Raw genomic sequence first — 23,555 nt, 5'->3', positions numbered from 1 at the left:
TCCAGAGTTAGGTTGGCCCTTCATCGCACGAATTAATCTCTCCCCTCACACCATCGACTCGCTTTCGCTTCTTTCCTTCCACCATTTCCTCGCCGTCTCCTACTCCCCTTTGTCACCGAGAATGATTCTCCCCGGCAGAGTCATTCTGCTCGTCAGCCTGATGGCGCTGCTCCTCGTCTCCGGTGTGATGGCAGGCAACGGCCTACATGCTCTACGCTACGTCAAGCGGCATGAGGACGACAGCAGACGGCCACCAGTCGAGTTCGCTGCTCCTCGCGATGCCGACCCCGTCCTGGTCGAGAGTCAGTACAATCAGTTTGCCGCCGCGCCGGCTCAGCTTGGAGACTCGAAGAAGCACAGCGAGGCCAAGATGAGTCGTAAGAAGCTCGTTCGTTGGATGCACAAGCTCGGGCTGCATCCGAACAAGCATCAGACGGATTCACTGTACCGCTGGATCGATCGTAAGCAATATCATCACAAACATCATGGCGAGCATCACAAGAAGCAACACCACGGTACGAAGGGCGGAGATGAAAAGAGCGGGTCTGGTCAAGAATACGGAGGTAAACCTGCTTGGGTGGAAGTCGGTGTAAGCGACAGTGAGAAGCTGGGAAATCGTGGAGGAGGGATGCACGGTGTTGGAATCTTACCACCTGGTACGCCGAGGCTCGGGAGCACGAGGAGCTGGGGAGATGAATCGTCGATGCCGCGCACGACGGTGAAAGAGGCACCTGCAGCTGCGGCGGTTGCCCCACTCCCTGAACCCGTAAACGCAATCCCAGTCCGAACGACGTCTCCGTACGATCAATATCCGACCGACAGCGCATCGTCTTCGTCATCCTCAGTCAAGGCCCCTCTCCCTGCAGGCGGAGTTCACCCTCCCGATCACGATAGAAACAAGTTCAGCCCTTTCACCATTCTCCCCTCCACCGCACCTTCGTCGTCGTCATCATCATCGTCATCGTCATCGTCACTGTCGCTGGGCAGCGGAACCAGTGGATCGCTCAACCCCAGCTCCACTCCCCCGCCTCCCCTTCCCTCCACCGCCACTGCCGATACCCCGCCCAGCAAATTAAACGATGGAGGAGACGCCCGGCTCGCCTCGCTCGCTACGTCCTCTAACAGCAGCGGCCAGCTCATCGCCGGCGTTCCCATCGCCAAAGACGACGGCGATCTGAAAAATCCTCAGCCTCGCATTGGTACGAACTCAAGCCAGACGGCAAGTACATCCGGCGCAAGGAGCGCCGCTACAGTGACGAATGCGTTGGAGGCGGGCGGATGGACTGCAAATACGTTGGTGACTGCGGGAACGGTCGTTGTGATTCTGCTGTTTGCCGTTTAGATTGACGCTTTTCTATTGGTGCTATTGGCTGCAATCCGTGATGCCATGGTTTTCGCACGTCTTGTGTGTATCATCTGCGCAAAGTGAGATGCAGAAAGGTGTGAGTTGACGCATGTTGATAGTTCCCCCTTCATACTGTGGGATGTGGCACAAACGAACATGGCCACGCCTCGACAAGGATGTCAAGTTTTTCTTTTTTGACCTTGATTTTTGACACTTTCTTTTTCGGCGACTTTTTCCCGTAAGCACTTGGCGGGGTTTTAGCGCTTCGGACCCTTTCCTGTGACAGGTGTCGAACAGAATGCACTGGCCACCCTTGTGCACCACCGTCTTCACCATCACCATCATCGTCGTCGTCGTCGTAGCTCACTTTTTGCATCAGCACCGGCCGTTCGAAAGGCTCGAGTGGACCAGATTGAAGTAGAGTCTGGTTCCGTGCTCTGCGACCCACCCACACAAAAGTTGAGACGTGACACCGACCGGGCCCCGCGCCGACTTCATCTGCACGGTTCCTGCACGCCTCCTCAGCGTTGCGTACGGTGAGAGCCCGTGATTATAGGGAGCAGATTGTACGAAAGGGGGCACAATAAGGACTACCAGCCAGTGCCGTTCACCATCACACCATCGTCGTCTTGACACCAACAGGATAATACCGCACGGCTTCCGTGTACCCCTCAAAAGCAAATCGCATCATGGACATGTCTTCATCGGCCACTGGCGCCGGCGCCGCATCTGGAACAGCAAACGACATAGAGGGCTGGAAGCCGTACCTTCACACATCGCTCTTCTCGCCCTTTTCCAACGTACCCGCTTCAGGCGAGGCATTCTTGTTTCCCACGTTCCGCATTTACAGCCGCTCGACGTTCTTGGCAGCATGCGCGTTCACGTTTACGCTGGCGCTCCTCGAGAGGTGGTTGACATTCTTACTCGATCGAGTGCTTAGCCTGGAAGAACCTGCCTCGGTGGCAACGGGTGGTCAAGGCTGGACGGCTGCTCGACGAGCAAATGCGACACGAGCCGGCGGGGCAGCAAGCGCCCGTCGCACAGCAGGAGGCGGAAGCGTGTACATCCACCTCCCCGCCACCGAAGCGCCGCGTTTTCAGAACCTCGAAAAGGGAGCCAAGCCAACAGCGATCAAGCTAGTCGCCCGGAATGCAGTGTTCTTCGCAGCCACACTGCTGCGCTACGTGCTCATGATAATCGGAATGGGCATGGATTGGTTCATGCTGTTGTCAGTGGTTTCTGGGCTGACTCTTGGACACCTGCTTACGGATCTCTATGTAGTGTCGAAGATGAAAAGCCAGAGGGGGGCGGAAAGAGGAGCAGAGGAGCTAGAGCTGCTTCAACAGGATTTCGATGCCCAGCTGGACGAGGATGACGGAGAAGACGGTGAAAAACTCGAACGCCGGGAGGACGGAGGTCAAGGAGCGGGGTTGGGAGCTACGCACCGACGTAGTACGTCTAGACAGACAAACATCGCCGTCACGCCGTAGAAGTGAAGCTTTTCCTTTGTCTCAACACTCAATCCGATACTACAATGATGTGGTCTGTCAGTGACGGTGTTTGCTTTGCGATGTGGCTGGCGCATTTTAGCGGGAAGATAGTTGCGGCAGGTACTTCGGCACCAATGTTGCTGAGTGTGGAACTCTGACAGAGTCGCATTTACTGTGTTAAAAATACAATTGAGCCTGCGTGGCCCTTCATCGATGAAAGCTTAGGTACGATCAGGTGACCGTGAAGGCGAGCGAGAAATATACCCTCCTTGGTCTGACGCTATTTGACCTTCTTCGTCGACGGCTGATGACGAGGCGAGACGATCGGGTGAAAGCGAAGGACTTCTTGAAACGTACCCATCGCGATCAGGCGAGCGGCTTGGAGATCTCGACACATAACCTTCCTCCTCCACCGTTTGTCCAACTGATGTCGGCAATTGTCGATCGGGAGAAACGCTCGGACTGGGCGAGATGAATCTTCTTCTCTTCGTTGCTGCCCCATCTTCGTCGTCAGACTCCTCTTGTGAGGTGTACGCCTCTTGCGCACCGTCATATGCGCCTTCCGTTCCCAACTCCTCCTTGCTCCGCGACACATGTACAGACTGCTTGAGTCGCTGCAACTTCCACCGTTTGACGTCTGCCAAGCTATCGTCACTGTCATCGCTGCCACTGCTCACCTCGCCGTCTTGCGCTGCCTCTCCGCCGGACTGAACAGCTTTCAGCAGTGAAATTTCGAGCTTGCTGATCCTTGGAGGTAAGCCATCCCGCGTCTCGCACACATCCCTCTTGGTCAATCTGGGCAGGATGATATCACATACCCTTTCCTCGGTCAGCAGCATATCGATCCACTCGTCCATATGCACGATCGAAAACTCTCCGCCACTGCCCCTCCACCTGAGCTTTCTTCCGTCTTCCAACAGCGGTTCCAAGAGGGTGTAGATGTCGGTGGACTTGTACGTGAGTCGGATGTAAAACGCCGCGAGTGCGCGCAGATATTTGAATTGGCGTGCGTTAAGGTATGCGTTTACGATAGCGGGTTCTGGTTGGATCTGGAGCAGTTTTTGGAGTAGGCAGAGGAAGTGTGAGGGTCGCTGCAAGCCGACTAGGCCGCCGATGTGGTGGAGAGATGTGGCGAGCGGGAGGATGGTGGAGGCCGAGAGGGCGAAGCAGTGTTCCTTCCAGTAGGGTGATTCATAGATCCGTGCGCGGACAGGTTTCTCAATGAGGAATTGCGGGTTGGTACCGTGGATGCTGACCGCGCCTCGGATGGTAGCGTTGGCCATCGTGGTAGAGACCCAAGCTAGGCGAGGGGTTGAGGATGAGGGAAGGTGATGATGGTGGTACCGGTACAGGGACAAGGGTCCAGAGGTGCAACGAGAAGAAAGCGTTTTTTGCCCGCGTTCCGACGATTTTCTCCTCCACTTTGTGGATTTTGCTGGGTCTCTGTTTGATCGAAAAAGAAATACAAACGGTAGCAAAAAAGAGACGCGTTGGAGCGTTGGGAAAGTGTTGGTCTCTAAGCGGCGCACACGCACACACGCACACGCACCATCACTCAATGCTTCCATCATCTCGACACTCTCCTGCAACACCGCCACCATCATCGATCGAAAGTACCGCAAATCCAATTGCTTTCAAGCCAGCATAGCTGTGTAGCATTCGCCTGGCACGACTTCGAACTCGACAGCGCTCTTAGGCGCTTTCTATTTCATAGACCATGTCGTCTTCCTCCTCTTCAGCCTCCGAGGCCCGTCGTAAGGCCGAGATCGAGGCCAAGAAAGCCAAGCTCCAAGAAATCCGTCGCCAACGTGAAGAGCGTGCTCAAAGGCTCAAATCTACCTCAGCTGCACTTCCGGAGTCCTCCACAACCGCTTCAAGCAGGAAGGATCTCGATGATCTCGTCAACTCGCTCATTTCGGGCCAGGGAGCAACACGCAGTGGACGTGCTTCCGTCATTGGCGACCCGTCTTCCCCACGTAAGAGCATGCTTGCTGGAAATAGAGCTGTCAGCGGCATGGATCCTCCATCGTCCGATTTCGGCGGCAGCGATTTCGAGATGCCTCCTTCGACGCCTGGTGCGCCGGGTACCGCCGCAACTACCACTACAACTGCAGTGGGAGATTTCGGCAGCAGCGTACGTTCAGCACCGGTGGAGTTCATTGATGTCGAAACCGAGCTGTTCGAGCTACCTCAGAAGCAGCGCGTGTACTACACAAAGGAGGTCCAAACAGCCGTGGTCGGTGATTCAGACGACGAATACGATCCTACCAACAGCAATGGCCGAAACTTTGGCGGCTCCGGTCCTTCCGGAGGCGTTGGCGCCGAAGCACGTATCAAAGAGACCGAAGAATCGCTGCGAGCCAAGATCCTCGCCGAACACCAAGCCGATCTCGCCGCTCGACGGGAGGAAGAACGTCTAGAGCACGAAATCGCCCAACAGCTGCGCGAGCTTACCGAGGACGAGCGGCTCGCCATCTACTCTGCTCAGGACTTCAGCGACTTTGTCGAACACTCTAGCAAGATTGTCGAGCGTGCGTTGACGGACACGTACGACTACATGCGCGACTACCGCATCTCGGCCGACGACTCGCTCGATGCACTCAACAGTGGATCCCAACTACGCATCGCCCGCAGGTTCGGTGCGGGCGACAAGACGTTTGCGAATCGCAGCATCACCGCGATGGACTGGAGCACCAAGTATCCCGAGCTGTGCGTCGTCGCGTACAACCGCAACGATCAGGACGAGGATGCTCCGGATGGGCTAGTGGCTGTGTGGAATATGCACCTGGGCGATCGGCCCGAGTTTGTGTTCCACGCGCAGACCGACGTGCTCAGCGTGTGCTTCTCGCCCTTCCACCCGAATTTGGTGGTGGGTGGAACTTACAGCGGGCAGATTTTGATCTGGGACACCCGCGCGCGGAGCTTGCCTGTGCTGAAAACTCCGCTGTCGGCAGCAGGACACACGCACCCCGTTTACGGGCTCAAGATCATCGGCAGCGCCAATGCGCACAACTTGGTCTCGGCGAGCACGGATGGGACTATCTGCTGGTGGATGCTCGACATGCTCGCCCGACCGCAAGAGACGTTGGAGCTGGTCAACACCTTGCATCCCAAGACCGACGAGGTGGCGGTGACGTCGTTGGGGCTGGTGGATCAGGAGACGACGTCTTTCTTGGTTGGCTCGGAGGACGGGCACGTGTATGCGGGCAATCGATACGATCGCGCCGGGTTGAAGGCCGGGTTGAACATGAACGAGGTGTACCGTGGACATGTGGCGCCGATTACAGGGATCCATTTTCATCCGTTGAATGGAGGCGCGGTGGTGGACTTTTCGGACCTGTTCTTGACGTCGAGCATGGACTGGACGTCCAGACTGTGGCGACTCAGGCCTGCTTCTTCCACGGCCACGTCGTCATCAGCGGGGGGGATCACTCCGAGCAGCTCTCTCACATCCGGCTTGAGTGCGGCCCGAACCAGCGCTGCCGCCGCATCCTCAACCAGTGCCGGTGCAGCGGGTCTGGGCTCCATCCTCAGCTTCGAAGAGTCAAACGACTACATCTACGACGTCGCCTGGTCGCCCTCGCACCCCGCCGTCTTCGCCCAAGTCGACGGCACAGGCCGTTTGGACGTCTTCAATCTCAACCTCGACACGGAGCGGCCCGTGACTTCGATCACACCCTCCTCCCCCTCCGCCACCGCTGCCTCCTCCTCTGGCGCTGCGACGAACGGCGAGGGGACGGTGGACGCTGCGGCGACGGCGGCGGGGCGGGCGCTGAACAAGGTCGCCTGGGCCCGCAACGGGAGGAAGCTGGCCGTGGGCGGCTCGGAGGGCGTGGCGTACGTGTATGAGGTGAACGAAGGGCTGGCGGGGGCGGGGGAGGACGAGTTCAAGTTGTTTCAGAGTGTTGTGGCCAGGTTGCTGTCTACGGCGGGTGCTGCCGCGGGAGGTGCGGGTGGGGTCCGAGTCTAGCGGTGCGCGTGTAGAGTCGAGGGCAGTGCATCGCGAATCGAAACAGCCGGCTGGCATCATGGGCGCGTCTGTGTGCATACGAGGTTCTGGCCAGTTCAAATGTGGTTGACTGTATGTGCATTGATCTGAACATAGAAAACAAAAAGAGAGACAGACAACAAGCCCGGTTGGATAGGATCTAAGTTAAGTTACTCGTTCAAAACCTGCGCGCCCTCCTCGGTGACGGTCAAGAACTTGGCATCGCAGCGCTCAATGCCGCCCTTGTCCCTGAACGTCTTGATCACGTCCTGTGCGATCTTGTCCTCGCCTTCGGTTGCGAGCGCCAGAATCGTCGGGCCCGCGCCACTCAAGCAGATGCCCAACAGACCCGGGTGAGTCTTGGGCGTGACGCTTGCCAGCACGTCCGGCAACCCGGGGATCAGATGCTTCCTGTACGGCTGGTGCACCTTGTCCTGCATGGCCTGGTAGATCAGGAAAGGGTCTGGGGGCGACCTTGTAAGTGCGGTCGTGAGCACGGCGAGACGCTGCAGGTTGAAGATGAGGTCCTTCTTGGTGTAGGTTTCCGGCAGGACGGAGCGTGCCGAGGCGGTGGAGACCTGGAAGTCTGGGATGATGGCAATGACCTTGATCTGTGGGGACCAGCCGAAGCGGATGTAGTGTCCAATGTTGTGTGGCGGCGAGGGAGGGTTGGCGCCCCAATCGAACGATGCATTTGCGGGGTACTCCGGGATGACTTCGGACAGGGGCACGTCCCTACGCTCCTCCTCTTCCGGCGAAAGCTCGAGCAGGTACGAGCCGACAAACCCGCCCATCAACGCAGCCGTGACGTTGTCCGGATGACGCTCGATCATCAGTGCGTGATCCAAGAGTCGGTCCTTCCCCAATCCCAACTCGCCCAGTTCATTTCCCAACAGCAGCCCGGCCACCACCGCCGCTCCCGACGACCCCAACCCGCGTCCAAATGGCACCTCGTTGTGCACGTCGATCGTCACACCCTGTGGGAATGCCGAGACGCCGTTCGATCGGAGCACGTACAGCGCCGTGCGCGTGGTGAGGTTCTTGTACGCGTCAAGTGGCGCTTCTTCCGCGCCCAATCCCGTATACGCTAGCGTGGGTGAGGTGTTTTTAGCCGAAGGGTCGACAGTGACCCGCAGGGTGAGGTACAGCGAGAGCGAGAGGCCAACGACATCGAAACCCGGGCCGATGTTGGACGACGTGCAGGGCACTTTGATGGTAAATTTGCGCACTGATGACGACGACATGATTGCGGTCCAATCGAGGATGCTGTGAAGAAGCGTGTGTATGTGTCGTGGTTGCAAAGACAAGAAGGAGTGCGATTGTCCGTGCGCTTTTGGGACTTTCTTCCAGCCAGCTCATGCAGAATCGTGTGACTCGGAACGAGCGCATTCCCGCTGCAGAATATGCGCTCTGCTGGGAATTTTTCGTTTCTCCAACTTTGGCTCTAAACGCTTCCCGATCGCTTCCGTCTCTGCCCGATCAGGGAGCACGGCAGGCATCGTTAACCGCATAGCCTGAACCTTCGACAGCTCTCACTCATACACAAGCCGCTTTGAGTACTTAAGGAGATAGAACTGTACTGTATGCTGCCGTTGTTTCATGTAGAGGACAAATCCAATTCAAGCCGCCCCGACAAATAGAACAGCTCGCAGTGAAATCACGGTGCACGTAGCTTAACACTATCTGTCTCTTCACAGCCACGGCGAGCCGACGCTCCCACCTTCCAAAAACCTGAACGACAATATTGACCAGAAGAAGCTGCTACTGCTGGCTCTTGAATTTGGAGAAAGCAGCGTCTAGCCTGTCGAGGTGACTCTGGACTTCTTTCACTGCAATCTTGCGTGCCTGTCTCGTGGTATCGCTGTTGACGTTGACCGAGTCCAGCGCCAGCAACTGCCTCAAGAGCATTTCGGACAGACGTCGGTGTGCGTCTATGATCTGCATCCGTGAGAGAATTCCTGCTCCGGCCCTGGCCTCGGCCCCGGCGCTTGCTGGTGCTGGTGGTGCTGCGTCGCCGGATGATGATGTCGGGCCGGTTGCAGCTGATGGTGGCGCTGTCCTTGCCTCTCCTGGTGAAGCAGATCTGAGGTGCTCAATCGATCGTTCCACCTGCTCTACTTCGGGGAACAAGTCTTTGCGCGCAGTATCGAGCGCTTCAGTGATACGCGACATGAGCCCCTGTTCGCTCGTATCCGCCTCCTTGGCCCTCTTTTCGCGTGCCTTTTGTTCGCCGACCGACAACGCACCGATACCCACGGAAGTCTTGGCACCCGGCTTGTCGCCTTCTTCACGACTGCCCACCAGGCCGATGCGCGATCCTTCCGACAAGCCGTAAGCGGCGAGAGGCAGACGATCGTCTCGCATGACCAAGCCTCGATGGATCAGCTTGATTTTTTCGTAGGGCAACGACGTGATCGATGCGATCTCGTGCCGCAAGTGTCCCAGAGTGACGGGTTCCGCTGTGCGTGGAAGTACGATCTGTAGTCTGTGCGCGGAAAAGATGATGAGAGGGAACGCGGCAAGAGCATAAGAGGCATTAGTTGACAGCGATGGCAGCACCAGGCGATCTGCAAGAGACGAGGTAGATGCGTGTGTGTGCGTTCCAACTTACCTCTCTCGACCCCAAACCACTTCGATTCTGCGGATGGGTCCATCAGCTCCAGCCGGTCGCGAAGACCTGTTGGGTCCATTCGCCCACCGATCCCACTGTGACGAGAACCACGACATGGTGCCGCCTCGTGCCAGCCTTGAATTGCGATGTGTAACAACAATGGACGCGATTGCTCTTCGTAGATGGCGTTGCTTTGTGCTCGGCGCTGGACGTAGATGTAGCAAGAGATTTGCTGTGTGGTGGGAGAACGTGCACGGAGCTGAGGGTGATGATAGTCAGGAAGAAGCACAGTCCTGCGTGTGGGCGCAGCTTGACTTGGGCGAAAAACGCACGCTCTTTCCTCCACTTTGGCTGAGAAACGTGATCAACCGAAAGAAAACCACAAGACCTAACATCTTCAAGATCTTTCAAATGCGAACCTTCCTCTTCTTGTCTCGTCCACAGGGCTTGCTTAGTCGGCTCGGCGATGCACATGCGTCACAAGGCTATTGTGATGATGCTGAGAATGTTGCAGATTCCAAGTGGGATCGGGAAATGACTGTACATCGATGACAATGAGACACGTTTGATCGCAATGACGCTCGTACCTACCAAGTCAGATTTGCCCTTTGATCTGCATCGACCAACAACCAGCACAAAGTGGAAACAGAAGCAACACCGTCTGGTGAGTAGCTCGAACGTCTCACCCATCTCGTGGGAGTCTGCACTTACATCTACTTTGCGGAATTTTTGTATCGCATCTGTGAGCGGTTGCATGGCTGCTTTTGCGTCCCACTGACGCTTGTCGAGCGGCAAGCTGGGTTTCGCTTTGGATTTCTTCTTCTTCCCGTTGGCTGGTGCCAATGCAGCCAAATCAGCTGGTGTCGGCTCAAGATAGACAGCGGCTGAATTGGCGGCGAGAAACTCGTTGGCCTCGGTCACATCTTGAAACGCCAGCTCTTCTGCAATAAAGCTAAGCGCGATCGACGGTCGATAACTGTAAAACGATCAAAAGCTATCAGTACATTGCGCTTCTGGGCTGTGTAGAGGGATGCTGTGCTTACCATTTGGACATGATGAGTAGCGCATTAATGCGTTCGCGCTCCACAAAGTGGTCCATGATATAGGCGTTCATGTTGGGCGCATCTGTATACAGCTGGAAAAACGAATGGTAGTTACCCGTCACCAATGCTGCGCGCACTTGAAGCGCATGTTCCACAGCCGGTTCGGCCTTGTCTTCCTCTGTCAATTCTGCCATGAGTGCATTCACATCTGTGAAGCGCCACCAAGAACAACGACAAGATGACGAGAAAGTCAGCACTAAATCGTCTTTCTTCAGCTGGCACCGCGCATGCTACTTACCCCTGCGATTCTTGGTATGTAAGAGGTACAAGATTCTGTAAGCGAGAAACTCCATCGCGCTGCCCTTGATGCCGTAAGCGTACAGGCCTCTCAACTGGCTCTGACACTGATTGTACTCGCCCAGGTCGCCCATCTCGAGCGCAATGCGTGCATGAATCTCGTAGACCTTGACGGTGAACTCGTTCTTGATGCGCTGCACCGTCAGGTCTTGACGCATCGACTTGAACTGATCGCAGATGTACGAGTAGTTATTTTCCGTGCGCCACTTCTTCTTGAGCAGCTCGAGCGTCTGCACGAGCGTTGAGAGCGGGCGGACGGTTTTGGGATCCGGAGCGGATGTGAGGCGAAGATACGACTTTTCGAGCTTGCTGCTGGTGCCCACGACGGTGTGCTCGTCCCAATCGATCACGTTGGGATCGGCTACTTCCGCGTCTGTAAATTGAGGGCCGCCTATTGGTGACGCAGGTGCGAAACCGCCTCTGCCATTGCCTCTGCCGTTGGTACGTATAGACGCCACTGTTGCTGCGCCAAATCCTGCCGTACCCGACGACCACGGTGCTTGGCCTGGAGAAGATCCACCGCCGCCGCCGAACCTGGATGCCAGACTGGTAGATGCGATGGCGGTCTCGAGCATATCGTCCTCCTGCCTGAGAAACTCTTGCTGCTCCCTCTCAAAACGCTTCGCGCGCTTCTCCTTTCTCTGCTGCTCCTCATAGTCGGTTGCAGATAAGCTGGCGGTAGATGTGCTGGCAGAGGGTGCTGCGCGTTTCTTGAGAAGCGACCTTTTGGTCGAAGCGGAGGGACCCGCTAAGCTCTTGAGACTGGCGTTGGCCCAATCGGTGGTGTGGATGGTGCCATTCTGGAAGGAGTCAAAGATGAGCGCTCTGAGCTCTTCCGAGACCGCCTTGCGATTCGCGTCGGTGCAAGCAGCAAATGCACGATTGGCAAAGTCCTTGAGAGACTGAGGCCACTCTGTTGACGAGGACATGACGTTCAAAGGCTGAGATAGAGGGGACGGAAGGTTCAGCACATGACTTGCGGTGTGCCTTCGATGCCTGAGAGCGGGTACTTTGAGGTGATCGAAACTGCGATGCGATGGATTGGTGATGCCTTGAGGTGCTGCGGACCGGAGATTGCTGGCTTAACTTGATCACGCAGCTGATTCTGCCCAGCTGTGGCTGTTGCCACTGTTTCCACTGCTCCTGCTACTACTACTGCAGAGCTGTGCTATGTAGTGATACCCTAAGCGTCGACGAAGATGAGCGGGATAAAGACGAGTTGGACAACATGTCGAGACGACAGCTAAAGCAGCAGCAGCGGCTCTTGTGGAGCTAGAAATCCTTTCCCGATTTCGTGTACAGATTCGAGTCTCAAGGATTTTTTTTGTCGTGTTCCTTGCCTTTAACTAATCTAACAAAGCAATGAAACTCGAAAGTACGCTTGCAGCACTCCTGCATTGCCTCGAGCTGGGATCTCGATGCAAGAGCTTGGTGCAAGGATCGATGTCGAGGATGCAAGTTCCATACAACCGAAAGGCTGTTCTCATGAGCCGGGTGCCCCTCCTAGGTACAGGGGCACGCACAGTTGCTTTCCACCTCGATTGTGCGCATGAGAGACGCGACTCAAGCATCGTCAGCTCCGACTCCGACTCTGACCGCTCAAGAGACGACGACCTCGAGACTTGGCATAAGCTAGCAGACAGCATAGACACGACGTCGTTGATAGACAGCATTGACCACCAACGCCTGACTACCTGATGCGATGTGACTGTAGGCCGTGGGCGAATGGCGAATCTAGCTTCGTAGACGCGGTTTCGTACCGAAGCAGTTTCTTGCATGACTTTCGGACTCTCCGAGCTGGTCTTGGAAGGAAAAGAAAGGTCTTTGAGGTGTTGCGTGTGTGTGCACCAGCCACTTCTTCCGACCTGACGCCTGTTGAACTTTATTTTCGAAGATTATTGATATTAAACCGAAGAAATAAATTTTTAAAAAAAAACAAAAAAAAAACAAACGAAGGCAGCAGGCGGCTTTGCGTGTTCGACGTCTCGAGGCGCGTAGGCCTCTAGTTGGTGTTCGTGCTCGTGCTCTGTTGGTGGACCCCGTTTGTCTGCACTCCGCGACTCAGAAAGCAACACACAAGGATATTCGTCTCTCCGTCTGTCAGTCTGTCAGCCATTCGACTTTTGACACTCGGTGCACACGTTCAGTCTTTTCGCCTCGAGGAAGCAACAGGCAACAGCAGCAACAGCAGCAACAGCGGCGCTAGCAGCAGCAGCCCGAGCCAACTAAAGTGACAACTTTTCCACACAAAGACACGCAACACACACTTTACGCACACACCGCGCTCAGCAAGCACACGCTCACACACACGCCCATTCCATTCGGAGACACTTCCGATTCTCGTTGCTTTCTCGCTCTCTCGCTCACTCGCTCACATCACTCACATCACTCTTGTTCATCCTCGCCTTCGTGGCTTACCTCTGCCTACCTTTCCCCCTTGCTGCGACAGCTTTTTTGGCCAGCGTCCTCTTTGATGCTTCGGCGCCCACTGAGCTTGTAGTCTGTGTGGCTTGCTGGGCTCTTACGGTGCCGATGCTGTTCGGTTGCTCGCCTCACTTCTCCATCGTCACGGCTCAGTTACGACCCACCGCCGTCGCCACCAAGTAGCTTGCTTGCTTGCCTACCTACTCGCTAGCGTTTTTCCTCCTCACCAGGATCGCTCGCTCAGCTTTACCATCATCAGCAACCTTGACGAGAGAAAAAACAAGGCCGCAGCTACCATCTCTTTCACGATTACACACGCACACCGCAGTTCGCCATCGACGAGCCAACTACCATTTCTTCCGCTCTTTTCTGTCTGCCGCATTCCACCCAATCGTTCCATCGAGGCAGGCTATCGCCATTTCCTAACCACTGCTCACCTCTGCATACATTCACTCTGCTTGACGTCCTCTTAAACGGCTATACCCAACCACATTCGACGACCCACCGAGGTCCCACCACCCTCCATTTACTTCCAAGCGCATGCCTTCCTAGCAATATTCGCCCATCTCGCCCACTTCAGTCGCTGCCGCTCCGTCGCTCGGGCCTCCCAAGCCTAAACGATGTCGGACCAGCTGCGTCGAGCAGACCTCCAGCAGAGGAACTCGCGGCCACGCATGAGCTCCATCTACGACGAATTCGGCCGTCTCTCCCTCTCGTCCTCCACCTCGGTAGCTGCTGGCCTCCCTGCCTCGTCGCTTTCGCTCGCCTCCTCCGCTTCGCCGTCTCTCCATGCTGCTCCTCGCTCTCGCCTCAATTCCACCATCGGCGTCTCATCCACTGCTCCCTTTCCGAGCTCTTCGTCAAGCACACGCGCACGCACAATGTCGTCTGCTTCTCGTCTGTCCGCGTCGTCTTCCTCGCAACTCGAGCCTTCCTCCGAGCCTCGCGTCCATGCCACCCTCGGCTCGCGACAGCTACCAGCCACCATTTCTCAAAGGCCGACGCAGTCCTCAAGCATCGCATCACGTCGAACCTCGTGGACGTCGCGCAAACTCTCACAATCCGGCACCACACCATCGCTGGCCGACCCCGACTTGAACACCTCCACCAACGCCAGCACGCCCACCTCCAGTGCATCCCTCTCGAGACCCTCGACCGGGTCAAGGATACCTTCGTTTGGGCGCACCGCATCTACGCAGCCGCGACTCGGTGATGCCCTCCTGGGCCAACGCAAAAACAGCGATTCTTTGTCTCGACCTCTGACGCTCTCCTCATCGGTGTCCAGCTCTTCCCTCACTTTTCCCGCCCGTTCCGACTCGCTCTCTCGCTCTTCGCGACTTGCCAGCAACGCAACATCGGCATCTATGAGCTCTAGTCAATCCATCAGCAGTGTCTCCTCCGTCTCGCGCTCCACCAGTGGATCCATGGGTCCCCCGCAGCTCTCTGCTTCCCAGTCGTCTAACCTCATCGGCCGCAGAGCCACCAACACGGCTCAAGGTGCACCTTGTTCAGACAGCCTTGGCGCAGCTCAACTGCCACGGATCTCGCCATCCCTTCCAGACTTTGGTCAGGGCTTCGGCGCTGCTCTCTTTGAAGACGACGCACTGTCCTACCGATCCGACAACGCCACCACCCTGCACAGCAGCAGCAGCATCGCAGAGCTTGACGAGCGTGAAGAGGATGGCCACACGCCTCAAGCTACCTCGGCCCCCTTCCCCGCCTCAGCATCGCGCAACGTCTATTTTTCCAACGGCAAACAAAGCCAAATGCATCTTGGCCTACCAGAGTCGCCTAGCCTCTCCTCGCGCTTTTCCAACTTCTCCAGTGCGTTGGCCACACCAGAAGCCTCAGACGACCCTAGCAAAGTCCTCGGACGCTCAGCAGCCTCTTCAACTGCACGCTCCATGCGCGGAGAAGGCAGCGGCGGCGGCAGTGGCGGTCTCGGTCTCGGTCTTCCCGATCTTGCCTCTGAATCACGCAACAGACAGGCAAGGTCAAGCCATGTGCACGCTAACAACTCGGCGGGCAATGTCGAGGTGCTTGAAGCACCAGAAAAATTCGGCCTCCAGAGCCGCACACCCAGTGGTACGCCTCGCGTGTACGACCGAGCAGGGCAGATTGGCATCGGCGAGCTGGCGACGCCTCGTTGGAACTTTTCCTCTACCGCACTGCCCACTTGGAAGTCAAGTGCAGACCCTACAACCGCCTCGGCCTCCAAGATGGCTCAACGCCGCAACGTCAGCGGTGCCCTGACCGACGACGGCACCGCACTAGAGCAGATCAGCATTTTGGTGCCTGAGCAGCACAATTCTGTACTCCAGCAAGAGATCGACTTACGCAAGCCGAACGGTCCCCCATCACACTCGCGACGAGGTGAAGCTGTCCGTCATTCGCGCTCCATCTCGTATTCCTCGCTCAACAACATGCAACGCAATGCGTTGCGCGACTCCAAACAGCTGCTCTCGGATTTTCCCATTAGCCCATCCATGCCAGGCCGCCCCATGGCGCTCGATGGTAACCAGTCGCTCCATGCTCTGGCGCACGGTTATCCTGACCGACAGTCCGAGTTTATGGCCGAGCTGGACGGTGTCGCCGCCAGCATTGGTGCCGCACCCGAGAGCCCCTCCTTTTCCATCAGTGCACGCACAGAGTCTGAGAACAGCATCGTCCAGCAAGAGTCAGCCGATGTCTCGCTGGCGGCATCTGGCAGCAACGCATCTCGCTCCGATGATCGACGGTCCGCAGAAAACCGATCTCCTGCCATCGGCGACCTCTCTTGGGCGGCTGGCGAGACCGGTCCCTTCGGTTCGGGAGGAGCAGCAGGTCTTGGCATCGAAGGATCCAAGTCCATGACCTTTGGTGACGTCAATTTTGGCAATGGCAGTGGCGACGACGAATGGCGCCAAAGCTTCGACCTCAATGCTGCCATTACCGACTTGCTCCATGATCACGATGAGCTCCATCGACGCAGACAGTTGAGAGACAGAGCAGCTTCGGACGCTTCCGAGCTGGGTTCAAATCCCTCCGCAACACGAACCCCTGCCCGCCTCAGGCCCGATTCCATTAGGCGAGGAGACGACTCTACTGCCTCTGCTCGTAATCTTTCTGAACTCGCATCAGATGGCCAGCCCGCGCTTCCCACTTCGACGCGCCGAGAGCGTCTCGTTAGCACGGATGCGCTTTCTCAGAACCACAACCAGTCGGCCACCTCGACCACAACTTCCGTAGCGCCAGCTACGCCTCGCATGTCCCGGAACAGTGCCTCTTTCCGCAGCAAACGAGCCTCGTCGGCCAGTATCGGCCAATCGCTTCTGCGAGGCTCCGTCCCTTTCGGCCATGCAGACGACTACGAGAGCCGCCTCAACTCTCGAGAGGACGCTGCTGCGGATGCGCTTCGTAAGCTTGACGGCCTCGGCAGCACACCCAGGGTCAGCCGTGATGGCAAAACCGACGCCAAGAGCCCGCGCACTAGCCGCGTCTCGTCACGACCCAACAGTGCCGGACGGAAGACGCCGGGCACCAGCAGTCGAGCGTCTTCGCCGAGCTCTAAAAGTCGACGATCCAGCAACTACGACACTTCCTCGCGTTCCATCGACAAGTCGAGGCCATCAGATGACTCGAGTGCCCGCAACAGCCTTCGAGCTTCGAAGCTTGTCGCGCGTGTGCGCACCGCCGACGACCTATCTGCTTCTCCGGCCAACTCGTCGTCAGATTCGATTCGCACCTCGGTTTACGCGAGCCCACGTCTGCGCAGATCGCAGTTACCGCCCCTTCCGCAGAATGAGATCACCCAGGGCTCGCGAAGGGCTTCGGCAGCGCCAGGCATCACTGGCAGGGATGTGTCTGCTTCCGCCAGCCCACTGATTGGAACACCCGTCATTGCTCGCAGCCACTCTCGTTCCAAACGCATGAGCGGCAACAGCGACGTCTCGGGAATTGCTTCCGATGGTAGCCGCTTCGACTCAGCTGCCAGTTTCAATGACGACGTTGATGCAAGTCGACATGCTGCCATCCCGCCTGTGCCTCCCCTACCCAAGGTGTGGGAAGGCTCGCGGTCCACTTCGCTTACGTCGGAAGCATTCCAGGCGGCGTCGGCCAAGAGTCCCAGCATCACGGCCAGCCACAGCTTCATGTCCTCCTTTAGCGGTGGCGACAACGGCGACAAGATGCCGACGCCCAAAACGCCGCTCAGCCCACGCTTGCAGGAGCTCGCAGAAGTGGCTGCGCTGGCTGTACGCAAACCGAGTCTCGGCAAACTCAGCGACAATCTTTCTCGAGGTTCTTCAACGAATGACGTGTCGATGCAGTGCGCTGGAGTGGAACCTGTGGAAGAGATGATCTCGTCCCCGGGCGTTCCTACGCCGGAAGACCGGTCCTTCGGCAGCGCAACGAATGGAACGAGTACGGATACGGATGCAGTTTCGGTTGCTTCCTCCTCGCGACCAAAGTCGAGTGCTTTGCGCCGTGCCAGCGTAGCGTCCTTCGGCCGACTGATACGCACGTCGCAAAGGGATAAGGAGACAGACCAGTTGCCCACTGCTTCAAGCTCAAATTCACTCGCTGCCCCGGGAGAGCCCAGCACCAGTCCCAAATCTCGACGCACACCGTCCTTCTTCCAGCGAGCACCCAAGTCGAGCGACGGCTCGTCCATCACTGATTCCAGCACGACAGACAGTGGTCGCTTGTCGCGCAAGTCTCTTTTGGGCATCGCCGGGGGTCTGCTTAATCGTTCTGCATCACGACGCAACACTGCAGACACAGCAGCAGCAGCAGCAGCAACCGCAGCAAATGCAGCACAAGTACGCGCTTCACAGGCGGCCGCACGTTCCAGCGAGGCACAATCAACGGCTTCCCCAGTGCGCAGGCGCGGTCAGTCGATTACATCTGCCAACACCAGCTCGCTCGAGAAGCCGTTAGCAAGCGACTCGACATCGCAAGAGGTCCGTGGCGTCGCGAAAACTCGCGATGGCCTTGCTCCCACCTCGGCGAGCGCAGCAGCTCAGACGCCCTCCCGCTCCACGAGGAATGTTGTTGCGAGCGGAGTGCCGTCTTCCAGCCCGAGCGTTGGCAGTCGCACCGCCTCACCCAGCAAGTCTGCCTCTCTCTCGAGCCGGATCCCCAGAGTCGCCACCATGAAGGCGTTGCCGCGATCTATGGCCGCGGGGGCTGGAGCCTCGGAGACGAGTGGAAGTGTGATCCGAGCTGCCGCCGCCGCCTCTACGTCGATCCCGATGAGCAAATCGCATCACCCTTCGCTGGCAGCCAGCATGGGCATGGTGTCGACCCAGACTTTCGAGGATGACGACACTCGATCCGTCTCCGGCTCGGACACGACGGCAGGTACAGCCAAACATAGCCAGGTCTCGTCCAAAGTGGCGCCGTCTCCCGGTACTGCTCAGGTGTCGAGCAGTGTGATCCCGATACTTAACGCCTATGCAGCTGCAAAGACGCCCGCCGAGATCGAAGGGGTGTTGCGACGAGCTCGCATTGCTGCCTACTCGTCGAATCTCACACCAAACGACCGCGAGGTGCTCAACAACCTCGCCAGCCGGCAGGATCGACAAAAGAGGGGTGCGAGCCCATCTTCGACCGCTACCAACAACGGCAGCAGCAAGGTAGATGCATCGGCTGCTGTGGTCGACAAAGGCACTGCTCGAACAGCAAAGCCTGGTACAGGTGCTTCGATCACGACGAGTGCAACAAGCAAAACGACGACCGGTGTCGCTGCCACTCCAACCTCCAACGGGGCCAAAGGACCGTCGCCCGCTGCTCCTGCGAACAAAGAGAGCAAAGAGATCGGCAGCGTGTCGGTACCGGTACGCAAGACGCGTGCTTCGCTCAGCACGGTCTCCGCCGTTCCACGCGCCTCGAAGACGAGCGCGCTGCAGACACCTGCCAGCGAACGCCTGGCCAAGATCAGCAGCAGCACTACCAGTTCTGCGCTGGCACGACGCAGTCCTGCATCCTCGGACGCTGCTGGGTCAATGGCTTCTGCTCGAGCTACACCCATCCAGGACGAAGAAGAGCGTCTGGGCGACAACGAGATGGAGGAGTACATCAGACGTCAACAGGCACGCAAGCTGGCGTCCGGCGCTTCGCAGGCTGAGTTGGACAAGATGCTCGAGTTCCCTGAGCCTGTGGCACCGAGTCGGCAGCTCTCTCCTCGCCAGGCGGAAGTCATGTACGGCAACAAGATGTCCGACTTTGAGTTGCAAGAAATCTTCAACTACACCGAAATCTTCTACTGCGGACAGAACGCCAGACGTAAGCACCCCGCTACGGTGGAAAACTCGGAGCAGAACCACGGCTTTGACGACGAGCGCGGCGACTACAACGTGGTCAGCAAGGACCATCTTGCTTTCCGCTACGAGATTGTGGATCTGCTCGGCCGTGGCTCGTTCGGCCAGGTGCTGCAGTGCCGCGACCACAAGACGGGCAAGACGGTGGCGATCAAGCTGATCCGCAACAAGAAGCGGTTCCACCACCAGGCGCTGGTCGAGGTGCGTATTCTTGAGAATCTGACCAAATGGGACCCGGACGAGCGGTTCAACGTGATCAAGATGACCGAGTCGTTCCTGTTCCGTAACCACCTGTGCATCGCCACGGAGCTGCTCAGTATCAACCTGTACGAGCTGATCAAGGCCAACAACTTTGCCGGATTCACCACCAACCTGATCCGTCGATTCACGTCTCAGGTGCTGCAGTCGCTGGTGCTGATGAAGCACCACCGCATCGTCCACTGCGATCTCAAGCCCGAAAATATCTTGCTGGCGCATCCGAGGAAGAGTGCGATCAAGGTGATCGACTTTGGCTCGAGCTGCTTTGAAAACGAGAAGGTGTATACGTACATCCAGAGTCGATTCTACCGCTCGCCCGAGGTGATTTTGGGCATGAGCTATCACACGGCGATCGACATTTGGAGCTTGGGCTGCATCATTGCCGAGCTGTACACGGGCTACCCGCTGTTCCCCGGAGAAAACGAGCAAGAGCAGCTGGCATGCATCATGGAGATCTTGGGTGTACCGGATCGCTACTTGGTGGAGCGCAGTTCGAGGAAGAAACTTTTCTTTGACGGTACCGGCCAGCCGAGACCCGTGGTGAATTCGAAAGGAAAACGTCGTCGACCCAACAGCAAGACTCTGGCGCAGGCACTCAAGAGCGACGACGAGCTGTTTGTCGACTTCATCGCAAAGTGTCTGATCTGGGATCCGGAGCGAAGGCTCAAGCCGGACCCGGCGATGCGACATCCTTGGATCCAGCAGGGCAAGAAGCTGGCTGCCGCTGTGGGTGCTGTGTTAGGCGAGGCGTCGGCTGCAAATAGGGCAGCGGGCGGGGGTGGTACGGGCAGTGTTCCGAATGCTCTGCCGAGGAAAACAGCAAGCTCGACGAGTTCGCGGATCGCTGCGGCCAAGGCTACGGGCAACAGTCTCAGTGGTGCATCGGGATCGACTGCAGCAACGACGACGACAATGACGCCGAGGACCAAAGCTCTGTCTGCAAGGGCGTCGGCAGTCAATGGTGGGGGTGGAGCAGCGGTGGGCGGTGGCAGTCATAGCGGTAGTAGCGGCAGTGGCGGGGGCGGATATGCGGCGAGTCCGAGAAGGAGTGTGGCTGCTACTGGGGGTGCGGGCATTGCGGCGACGGCTAGTCTCGGGACGCCTTTGCGTGCGCCCAAGGCATGAGGCACGAGGTAGGCGGTCCGGATGTCTCAGACATCTGGTTGTTCGCTCAGTTGAGGTCATTGTTGGGATGGAATAAGAAGAGTCTCGAATGTAGGTTCACGCACATACGTTGGGACAAGCACAAGCTGAAGAACAAGCACAGACACTACCACAAGCACGACCCAGCCGCTGTCCATCATCCCATGACTGTTTTCTTTTCGTTCTCTTCGCATGCACGCAATGAATCGATCTCTTTTCTGTCCGCTTGCTCACTGTGGAAGGTCGATTGCGGTTGAACTCGTCGATTGTGAGGTAAGTTAAACTCGTTTGGTCGACAGACGGTTTGGGAGCACGCGAGGTGGGGATGAGGGATGGGGGGTTGCCATTGTATATCCAAAGGAGAGAGCTAATAAAGAAGAGAGAGGGAGGGTGGGAGGGTGCTTTTGCTTTAGGCGTGGGTTGGTGTGAAGGGAGAGGGGATGGGCGTTGGAACGGTGCTCGTCTAGAGGTAGGCGGCCTGGCCCCTTCGTGCGAGCTCGACGACCTTCCAGCCACCGGTAACCTGGTTGTCGAGCTCCTCCTCGACGCGCGTGAGCACCATTGCATAGCGGCACAGATCGGGCTGACTGTCGTTGCCCGCCTTGACCTCGCCGGTTTTGGGATCTTTGAAAAACATGAGCTCCTGAGTGGTAAAGCTGACCACGAGCACGGGGACGTTGTTCTCGAGCACTTTGGCCTGGAGGATCTCGACCTGCTTGAGGTCGAGCAGACGGCCTTCTGGGAGCAGGCCCTTGGAGAGGTACGGGTCGATGGTGGCCATGAGCAGGTTGAACGTGGCCTCGCCGCACCACTGGCGGAGGAGGTGGCGCGCTGCGCCGTGGTACGCGTCGATGAGCTCCGGCACGACGTACTCGCGCAGGTCGCGCTGGAACGCCTCGAGCGTGAACGAGGGGTCGAGCAGTTTCATCTGGCGCGTGACGCGTGCAAAGTCGTTTTCCTCAAACAGGCTGCCGAACCAGTCGGTGACCCCACGCACGCGTTCCACCACCGGGTTCTCCGACTCGTTGTATGCCAGCGACAGCTCGGACAGCTTGCGGAACAGCGGGTTGGACGACTTGAACGACGACCACGCCTGCTTGTATGCCGGCTCGGGACGCAGGACGAGCGCTTGGCTGGTGGTGTTTTCGGTAACTGTGCGAACGCGCACCGCGTAGCCTGCTGGTTTCGGAGGTGGTGTGGGCGCGCCGCTGCTGGAGGAGGTGGTGGAGGAGGAGGAAGAGGAAGGCTGCGAGGGTTGTTCTGGCTGAGCGGTGCTGGATTTTGGTTCTGGTTCTGGTTCTGGCTGTGCTTGCTCTCCTTCGGGTTTGGCACCGGCACCGGCACCGGCACCAGCAGCAGATTGTTGCGCCTCGGCCTCGGCAGCCGCCGCAGCAGCTTCAGCCGCGGCCAGCTCCTCCTCCTCCTTCTGCGCATAGCTCTTCATCACCTCGGCGGCAGCCTCCTTGGAATCCACATCCTTGGTCGGCAGCGGTCGTCCGATCTTGCGCAACCTCGCCTCGCGTTTGATCCGCCTCACCTCGGCCGCATCTTTGTCCTTGTCCACATAGATCCTCAATGCGCTTCCGCCGTCGTCAAACGCTTCGGTCAGGGTCTCGCTGAGCTGCTTGTACGCCTCGGTGTTGCGAATGGGCGCGGTACTGTCCTCCAGCCCACGCGCGAGTCGGGAGCTGATGGCACCGAGGCCTTTGATCAGCTCGGACTCTTCCATCTGCTTGAGGGTGGCGCCGACGGCGTCGCCGACTTGACCGCCGCTCTTGCGCAGCGCGTCGGCGGCCGCTTGCAGTTTGGGGTTCTCCTTAATCGAGGTGATGATGCGTGCGCGCTCATAGGCATCGCGCATCTTTTTCATTGTTTCGCTGTCTTGCATCTTGCCGACGTCGCCGGAGAGCTGACGCATGTTTTCTTGGAGCTCCTGATTCTTGCGCAATTCGGCTTTGAGCGTGTCTACAAACACGGCGAATGGCGACTTGGGCGTGTTGAGCGCTCGGCGCGTGGTGGAGAAGCTACGTGGGGTAAAGGCAGGGGTGGATCGCAGCATGGCGGCACTGGTGCTGGCGGAAAGAACGGCAGCCGGTCGTGGTGCGATGGTGGCGGTGAGAGCGCGCGACGAGAGGTAGACTCGCACTGCAGACGCAGCTGATGAGGAAGTGGCGCGCACCATGGTTGAATGTGTGGGGAGGGACGTAGCCTCGATGAACCGATGCAGCCGTCAGTAGTGTAAGTGTCTGTACGCTTTCGGTTTCGACGACGAAAAGGAGGAGAGTGGTGACCGAGAAAAGCCGGTTGAGAGTCGATGAAGGGTGTGTAGTGATGGTGGTGATGATGGCATTGGAGCTCAACCTGTCACGAGGCTCTTCTGCTGAGCATGAGAAAGTGTGGAGGAAATTCTCGGCGTTTTGCAGCGGCTGAGCCCTTTTTTTTTTTTTTCTGATCGGACTGTGAGTGTGTGACTCTGCCGTTTTGTGTGGCTTATTGCTGCGATGTCGGTTCAACCGGCTGTCTGCCAAAAATCCGTTTCTTCCAAGATTCCAACGTTTTTCTTTTTTCTGGCAGCAATTTCTTCTAAGCTGTTCATC

At 57.7% G+C, this 23,555-nt stretch overlaps 9 protein-coding genes across 9 annotated transcripts; 4 read left to right on the top strand and 5 right to left on the bottom strand.

The window, feature by feature from the left end:
- Positions 1–121: 121 nt before the first annotated feature.
- EX895_002170 (uncharacterized protein) lies at positions 122–1,342 on the top strand (the record flags this gene model as incomplete). The annotated part of the gene is made up of 1 exon (XM_029882769.1): positions 122–1,342. The coding sequence occupies one exon, from the start codon at positions 122–124 to the stop codon at positions 1,340–1,342; it is 1,221 nt and encodes a 406-aa protein (XP_029740914.1).
- A 692-nt stretch (positions 1,343–2,034) lies between these two features.
- Positions 2,035–2,835, top strand: EX895_002169 (uncharacterized protein; the record flags this gene model as incomplete). The annotated part of the gene is made up of 1 exon (XM_029882768.1): positions 2,035–2,835. One exon carries the CDS (start codon positions 2,035–2,037, stop codon positions 2,833–2,835), a length of 801 nt encoding a protein of 266 aa, XP_029740913.1.
- Positions 2,836–3,056: 221 nt separating this feature from the next.
- On the bottom strand, positions 3,057–4,118 carry EX895_002168 (uncharacterized protein; the record flags this gene model as incomplete). Its single annotated transcript, XM_029882767.1, has 1 exon — positions 3,057–4,118. The coding sequence occupies one exon, from the start codon at positions 4,116–4,118 to the stop codon at positions 3,057–3,059; it is 1,062 nt and encodes a 353-aa protein (XP_029740912.1).
- A 434-nt stretch (positions 4,119–4,552) lies between these two features.
- Positions 4,553–6,805, top strand: EX895_002167 (uncharacterized protein; the record flags this gene model as incomplete). Its single annotated transcript, XM_029882766.1, has 1 exon — positions 4,553–6,805. The coding sequence occupies one exon, from the start codon at positions 4,553–4,555 to the stop codon at positions 6,803–6,805; it is 2,253 nt and encodes a 750-aa protein (XP_029740911.1).
- A 188-nt stretch (positions 6,806–6,993) lies between these two features.
- EX895_002166 (uncharacterized protein) lies at positions 6,994–8,067 on the bottom strand (the record flags this gene model as incomplete). Its single annotated transcript, XM_029882765.1, has 1 exon — positions 6,994–8,067. One exon carries the CDS (start codon positions 8,065–8,067, stop codon positions 6,994–6,996), a length of 1,074 nt encoding a protein of 357 aa, XP_029740910.1.
- A 517-nt stretch (positions 8,068–8,584) lies between these two features.
- EX895_002165 (uncharacterized protein) lies at positions 8,585–9,550 on the bottom strand (the record flags this gene model as incomplete). The annotated part of the gene is made up of 2 exons (XM_029882764.1): positions 8,585–9,308; positions 9,435–9,550. 2 exons carry the CDS (start codon positions 9,548–9,550, stop codon positions 8,585–8,587), a joined length of 840 nt encoding a protein of 279 aa, XP_029740909.1.
- A 479-nt stretch (positions 9,551–10,029) lies between these two features.
- On the bottom strand, positions 10,030–11,763 carry EX895_002164 (uncharacterized protein; the record flags this gene model as incomplete). The annotated part of the gene is made up of 4 exons (XM_029882763.1): positions 10,030–10,047; positions 10,146–10,410; positions 10,478–10,685; positions 10,776–11,763. 4 exons carry the CDS (start codon positions 11,761–11,763, stop codon positions 10,030–10,032), a joined length of 1,479 nt encoding a protein of 492 aa, XP_029740908.1.
- Positions 11,764–13,878: 2,115 nt separating this feature from the next.
- EX895_002163 (uncharacterized protein) lies at positions 13,879–20,940 on the top strand (the record flags this gene model as incomplete). Its single annotated transcript, XM_029882762.1, has 1 exon — positions 13,879–20,940. The coding sequence occupies one exon, from the start codon at positions 13,879–13,881 to the stop codon at positions 20,938–20,940; it is 7,062 nt and encodes a 2,353-aa protein (XP_029740907.1).
- Positions 20,941–21,421: 481 nt separating this feature from the next.
- Positions 21,422–23,140, bottom strand: EX895_002162 (uncharacterized protein; the record flags this gene model as incomplete). Its single annotated transcript, XM_029882761.1, has 1 exon — positions 21,422–23,140. One exon carries the CDS (start codon positions 23,138–23,140, stop codon positions 21,422–21,424), a length of 1,719 nt encoding a protein of 572 aa, XP_029740906.1.
- Between the last annotated feature and the right edge of the window lie 415 nt (positions 23,141–23,555).

This window comes from Sporisorium graminicola, chromosome SGRAM_13, assembly GCF_005498985.1.
Source record: "Sporisorium graminicola strain CBS 10092 chromosome SGRAM_13, whole genome shotgun sequence".
Lineage (NCBI taxonomy): Eukaryota > Fungi > Basidiomycota > Ustilaginomycetes > Ustilaginales > Ustilaginaceae > Sporisorium > Sporisorium graminicola.
The sequence above is the reverse complement of the archived record's forward strand: the minus strand, read 5'-3'. Positions and strand labels throughout refer to the sequence as shown.